This window comes from Rhincodon typus, chromosome 38 (genome assembly GCF_021869965.1).
Source record: "Rhincodon typus isolate 14 chromosome 38, sRhiTyp1.1, whole genome shotgun sequence".
Classification (NCBI taxonomy): domain Eukaryota; kingdom Metazoa; phylum Chordata; class Chondrichthyes; order Orectolobiformes; family Rhincodontidae; genus Rhincodon; species Rhincodon typus.
The window spans coordinates 1,283,082-1,289,787 of NC_063369.1; the positions used below are offsets into that span (position 1 = coordinate 1,283,082).

The 6,706-nt window shown below is 47.0% G+C and overlaps 1 protein-coding gene across 4 annotated transcripts in view; it reads left to right on the forward strand.

Moving 5' to 3' along the window:
• Positions 1 to 6,706, forward strand: part of gtf2f1 (general transcription factor IIF, polypeptide 1) — a 152,325-nt gene that overhangs the window by 63,216 nt on the left and 82,403 nt on the right. For 3 of the 4 annotated variants that reach the window (XM_048617908.1, XM_048617904.1, XM_048617907.1), the window contains 6 exons: positions 153 to 214; positions 4,192 to 4,323; positions 5,139 to 5,212; positions 5,303 to 5,438; positions 5,686 to 5,812; positions 6,300 to 6,700. In XM_048617908.1, coding sequence (XP_048473865.1) covers positions 153 to 214; positions 4,192 to 4,323; positions 5,139 to 5,212; positions 5,303 to 5,438; positions 5,686 to 5,812; positions 6,300 to 6,510 — 742 coding nt within the window. In that variant the 3' untranslated portion in view covers positions 6,511 to 6,700. Of the gene's footprint in view, positions 1 to 152; positions 215 to 4,191; positions 4,324 to 5,138; positions 5,213 to 5,302; positions 5,439 to 5,685; positions 5,813 to 6,299; positions 6,701 to 6,706 lie in introns of those variants that run through there. The other variant, XM_048617909.1, reaches the window with a different exon arrangement.

Below are 6,706 nucleotides of genomic sequence, written 5' to 3' on the forward strand. Positions count from 1 at the left end.
GGAGAGGGGCCCGGCCGTTTGCTGAAGCTGAGGGCCACGCGGAGAGGGGCCCGGCCGTTTGTTGGGGCCGAGGGACACTGTGGGACAAAGGCTGGGTATTTAAGCTGAAACCTGTGAAGTATTTTACAGAAAGTGTTGTGTTTGATTTTCAGTGACAATAATGAAGACGAACTGGAGAAAGGGAAAACCGATAAGGGAGAAGATGGGCCGAAAGGTATTTAGTCCTTCCCATCTTATCCCTAGTGCAAGTTTATTCTGACAGGACCATTGTGGGGAGGATGTTTGCACTGGGACTGACTCGGAGATTGTGTTGTAAAACTGGGCTCCTGTCCGTGTAGTATTGATTCGTCGCAAGTAACCGTTATTACAAAGGCCAGGAGGCTAATTCTGTCTGTATGTAAACAGTCACCCTTGTAAACCTCCCAATAACCTCCAGTACATTCCTTGGTGGTTACTGTACTTCTGTAACTAAAGCTTGTTGTGTTTTGCTGAGAAAGATCCAATCAACAGCTTTAAAATGAATGGTTGATGTTTCTTTATCATAGCTGGATACTGAGAAACTGCAGTCTTGCCCTGAGTTAGTGTCAAGGGATCAGATTGAGGGCAGCTTTCACGGTGAAGACCTGTCTCTGGAGTTCCTGTGTGGACTGGCAGATTTAAATAATGATCCCCATCAGGGCTAGTCAGAGCATCATCTCCCACATTCTCTACCCTCTCTCCTTCCATTCTCCCCTCTCCCTCTTACTTGCTCTGTCGCTGCTAATTTCCTGGACTATCTCATTTGATGTTATTAGTGTCCAGGCTCAATGATTATGTTTCCACAGCCCTCTAGAGTTGAGGATTCCAAAGACTCACTGTCCTCTGAGTGAGAAATTGCTCCTCATCTCAGTCATACATACCCTGCCTGTTATCAGGTTAATTCTCTGATTCTAGAGCTTCAACCAGGGCACCAAGCCTCTCCACTTTATCCTGAGGAAGTGGTGGATTCGGGCATAATTACAACATTTAGAAGCCATTTGGATAAGTACGTGAGTAGGAAAGGTTTGAAAGGATATGGGCCAGGAGCAGGCAGGTGCGACTAGTTTACGTTGGCACTATGTTTGGCATGGACTGGTTGGACTGAAAGGTCTGTTTCCATGCTATAGGACTCTCAGACAATCCTGCCATCCAGAGGGTTAGTATGGAGAACCTCAGTTACACTCTCTTTCTGACAAGTATATCCCTTCTTAGATAGGAAGATCAAAGCTGCATCCAGTACTCCAGGTAGTGCCTCACCAGGTGCTATACAACTGCACCAAGACACAACTGGACTTGGAACCCCTTGCAATAGTGGCAAGCAGAGCATTTGTCTTCTTAATACCTGTTGTACTTGCATGTGAGAATTTAGTAATTTGTAAAGAAGGGCACTCAGGTTCCTTCTGACATCAATAATTACCATTTAAAAAAGCACCTCTTCCTCCAACCAAAGTGAAAAACCTCACACTTACCTACATTCCATTCCATCTCCTATGGTCTTGCCCATTCACTCAGTTTGTCCAAATCCCCCTGAAGCCTCTTTGCGTCCACCTCATATCTCACATTTGTTCTATGTTGTAGCTGTGGGCTGTAATGTTGGGAACAGTGACCCTTTAAGAAGTGTGTCATGTGAGTCAGCAGACAGACTTCTGGCCTTGTTCAGACTCATTTTGAGTTCTGTCAGAAGTACAAAGCCTCAGAATAAAGCCTCCCTGTTGGGTAGCTGCAAACAATGAGTTTGTATGTTCTTTAGTTTTAAATGGAGCCTAGTAACTGCCTAATACAGAATAACATTCACACCTAATTTAGTGTCATCTGCAAACTTGGAAGCATTACAATCTGGTCCCACACTCCAATCATTGAGATGGTGAGAAGCTGGGGCCTAGGTTCTGATCTTTGCAGTGCTGCACTCATTAGATCATTTGCAATCAGTTCCACTTTATTATCCACTATCCTCTATGCCCTGGTAAGCAATGCCAATGACCCCAGAAGCTGTACTGAAAGTTTAAAACTTCACTACAATACAGGTAGTTCTGCTATAACATGTGTTTCGTTAACACAAATTGGCATAACGTGATTGATGAATAGTGGATGCTGTCTGGATAACACAAACTTTCTGCTGTACAGGTACAGTGATTTTCTATAGTGATTTCCCTATAGTGTGATTTTCTATAGTGCAAAGTTGCATAAGAAGGCAACAATTACATTATAGGAGAACTGCCTATACTCAGTTTGCCTCTTTGTAAAAGAGAGATCCACCTAACGCTTTTAATCAACTGAAAAAAATCTCCTTCATTATAAACAAGACTCATTCTTTAAACAAGTGGCAAAAGTAGCTAACAGGCTAAACTATAACTATGATTAGAATTAGAAATTAGAATTAAGCAACATGCACTCATACACTGACAAGATAAGAAAGCTCATCACAGATGTTATAGGTTTGAAAAAATAGGCACAAAGGAACTAACCAGATGCAGGTAAAGGGAATGAGTTCAGAAACTAGAATTGGTTGGCCTTTCATAGTGCCATCGATTCCCGGCTGGTGAGATCAAAATCCTGACTAATAGCAGAGTAATTAAAGGGACCGGAAAGAGCAGCACAGGGAGAGGGGAAATGAGAGAGAACAGCACGGGGAGAAGGAGACTGAGAGAGAACAGCACGGGGAAAGGGGGGAATGAGAGAGAACAGCACGGGGTGAGGGAGACTGAGAGAGAACAGCATGGGGAGGGGGGGAGGGAGGGGGGAAAATGAGAGAGAACAGCACGGAGAGGAGGGACTGAGAGAGGATAGCATGGGGAGAGGGGGGAATGAGAGAACACAGCACGGGGAGTGTAACGAGAGAACAGCATGGGGTGGGGGGTTGGAAATAAGTGTGAGCAGTGCTTCTAACAGGCCAGTTACTTACGCTAAGTTCTTCCAGTTTCTCCTTTGTGCTAGTCTCTTGGATTTGTTATTTCTGGGAGGTTTCCTGTATCTGTGAAGATAGACTCAATTGTTTATTTTAGCTTTTCTACCATTTCTCGATGTGCTATTATAAATTCTCCTGTAATGGACCAACATTTCTCTCTGCTCATCTTTTTCTTCATCTATAAGTTTAGAAGCTTACACAACCTATTCTTCTGTAAATTCCATTGTTAATCTATTATCACTTTCATGTTCAGTTTCTGTGTTACAAAGAACAAAGGACAATACAGCACAGGAACAGACCCTTCAGCCCTCCAAGCCCGTGCTGACACATTTTGCCCTTCCATACTGAAACTGTCCTCACTTACAGGATCTGTATCCTGCAACGCGTTCCAGGCACTCACCACCCTCTATGTGAAAAACTTGACTCACACATCTCTTTTAAACTTCCCCCTCGCACCTTGAACCTGTGTCCCCTCGTAATAGACCCCTCCAACCTGGAAAAAGCCTCATCTTTGAACTGTATCCATGCCATTCATGATCTTATAAACTTCTGCCAGGTCACTCCTCACCCTCCTCCGGGTGCTCCGGTTTCCTCCCACAGTCCAAAGATGTGCAGGTTAGGTGGATTGGCCATGCTAAATTACCTGTAGTGTTCAGGGATGTGTAAATTAGGCAGGTTTGGAGAATGGGTCTGGGTGGGATTCTCTGAGGGTTGGTGTGGACTTGTTGGGCCGAAGGGCCTGTTTCCACACTGTAGGGGTTCTACGGTATGGTAAATCTCCTGTGTTCCAGTGAAAACAAACTCAGTCTACGCAACCTTTCTTCATAGCTAAAATCCCCAAAGCAGGCAACATCTTGGTAAACCTTTTCTGTGCCCTCTCCAAAGCATCCACATCCTTCTGGAAGTGTGGTGACCAGAACTGTACACAATACCAAAAGTGGCCCAACTAAAGTTCGAGAAAGCTGCAGCATAACTTGCCTATCCTTGTACTCACTGCCCCCTCCAATGAAGGCAAGCATGCTATAGGCCTTTTTTACTACCTTATCTACCTGTGCTGCACCCTTCAGTGATCTATGGACTGCACACCCAGATCCCTCTGCATATCAATACTGCTAAGGGCTCTGCCATTCACTGCATAATTTTCACCTGTACTTGACCTTCCAAAATGCATCACCTCACACTTTTTCCGGATTAAGCTCCATCTGTCATTTTTTTTAACCTGTTATCCTGCGCTGATTTTTGAATTCTCCTGGCATTGTGTTTCTCAGGTGTTGATGAGACTGCTGGGTCTGAGAGCAGTGAGGAGAGTGAAGAGGAGAAACAAAATGAAGAGAAAGATGAAGAAGATGATGACAAGAAATCTACAGCCCCTGAGAAGAGGGAAAAGAAGAAAAAGGAAGGTTTGGGATATCGATTCCAGCTGCCCCATCTCTCCCTGTTTGTGCTTTTCAGACTTGTGTATGAGAAGGAGTCGTGTGTGTCTATATGAACTGTTCTGGGGTCTCTCTCTGCATGGATGCGTCTGCCTGTGTGAATGCTTTTATTGTTGACCTCCTGTCCTAATATACTGTCTCTTATCTAAGGTTAAAATTGCAACCATTAATATTTGAGCTGTTCCTTGTTCTGATCCAGTTATTTCTCATTGAGGGGAGCCTTTCGTGTTTATCTCAGCTGACCTCAGTACCTGTAACCTGTGTCCAGAGAGCCCAAGGCATAACCAAAGGAACCCGCACCCCCACATGGCCTTGATTCGATGCCCCATGACATTACCTGCAACACCATCTATTCACCTGGAAGATTCTGATCTTTTATCTGATGCCCTGGGATTACCCAAGTTGTGATCAATGACATTGTGAACTTGCCAGTGTTGATGCCGTTATTACCAAAACAGTTGCAAGTGTAATCAGTAACTTTCCATTCACCTGGTCCCCTGTCCGACTGTCACTTTTGTTTGCAGAGGTGAGGCAGCACGTTCTCATTGTGGCCATGTCTGTCACAGACACTGGTCAGTGTTGCTGTCTCGGCTATGATGAGGGAGGTGGAGCCCTGCCTCATTAATCCCCAGTCCTCTCCGTAGCCCCTGAGCCTGAGCTCAGCTGTAGTGCTGGTGCTGCTGGGTGAGATGAGGACTTGGTGTAGCTGTGAAATGTATCGTGGAGAGATGGACTGGAATCTGCGAGACCTGAGGTTTGATTGAGTTGCTCTTGTTCCACAGACAGCAGCGACGAGTCAGAATCCTCGGATGAGAGTGACATTGAGTCTGAAGCTGCATCTGCACTTTTCATGTCGGTAAGTTTCTTACGGTGCAGAATCCGGGTGCACACTCCCTGAGGAGGCCCCGTGACATTTAACCTTCTCTTTCTCCCTTGTGTTCAAAAGAAAAAGAAAACGCCCCCAAAGAAAGATTGGAAAGGATCAAATAACAGTTCCCGTGCGAACAGCCGCCCAGGAACACCCACGCCACAGATCAGCACCTCTTCCACACTGAAGGCAGCTGCCAACAAATTGGAACAAGGTGAGCTGGCTGATCCCAACGGAGACTGACTCACTCACTCACTCAGGGAGCTCTGCTCAATTCCCACTGATATGGGATGGGTGGGGGTGGGGGTGGGGGTGGCGGGAGGTGGTGGAGGGTCTGGGTGCCCGTCATACGTGACGAGGTGGCACAACCACATCGCTGTTCTTATGGAAACGCTCTGGATCCCAAGTGTGTGCCCTGAATCCAGGAATGTTTAATATGGTGGTGTTTTGGCTGTTGACAGGGAAGCGGCAGGCTAACTCTGCAGAAACTCCGGTGGCCAAGCGGCTGAGGATGGACACGGTGACACAGTCTGCCTCCGGCAAATCCACTCCACAACCCCAATCCGGCAAATCCACCCCAAGCAGTGGGTGAGTGAGATAGGAAAACAGGGCAGAATGGAAGGCACTACGATAGCAGGGCGGGGGTGAGGGTGGGGGTCAGAGCGGGATAGCGGGGCGGAGTGGGATAGCAGGGCGGGGGTGGAGTTGTGGGATGGGGGACGGGCGGCGCAACGGTATAGTGGTGCGGGGGGGGCGGAGCAAGATAGCTGGGCAGCGGGGGTAATAGAGTGCGATGAGATGGATGGTGGGGGCATGTGCTGGTTAGGGAATAGGAGGGGAGGGTCAGGATGGAGGGCCAGTGAGACATGAGGGGGCAGGTTTGGGTGGGGGGTAGCATGTAAAGGTGAGATGAGGGTAGATGGAGTGAATGAAGTGGATGGGAATGGGGTAGTAAGGGCGGGGCTGGGGAGGAAGCTGGTTATTGGAATATTTGTGGGACGTGTGGAGGAGCTGCAATGATGTCATTGAGTGGGATGCCCATGTTTAACTCCATGGTTATTCTCCCCACTCCCAGCGATATCCAGCTGACAGAGGATGCAGTTCGACGGTATCTCACCCGAAAACCCATGACCACCAAGGACCTGCTGAAGAAGTTTCAAACCAAGAAGACAGGACTCAGCAGTGAGCAGACAGTCAATGTTCTGGCACAGATCCTGAAAAAACTCAATCCTGAGCGGAAGATGATTAATGAGAAGATGCACTTCTTCCTGAAGGAAGGGAACTGATGGCTGACCCTGGCTGTGTGTGTATGTAGCTTTTGATTTTGTTCCTGTGTATAAGGGGCTGAGCTCCTGCTGGCATTTTGTACAATATGGTGATTGTTGTGGTCTGCACTCAGCATTGTCCTTTCTTCCCTCTGACCTGGGCTTTCAATTCAACCCTAACTGAAGGGATGAGGGAATGAGGATTTTTTTTTTTTAA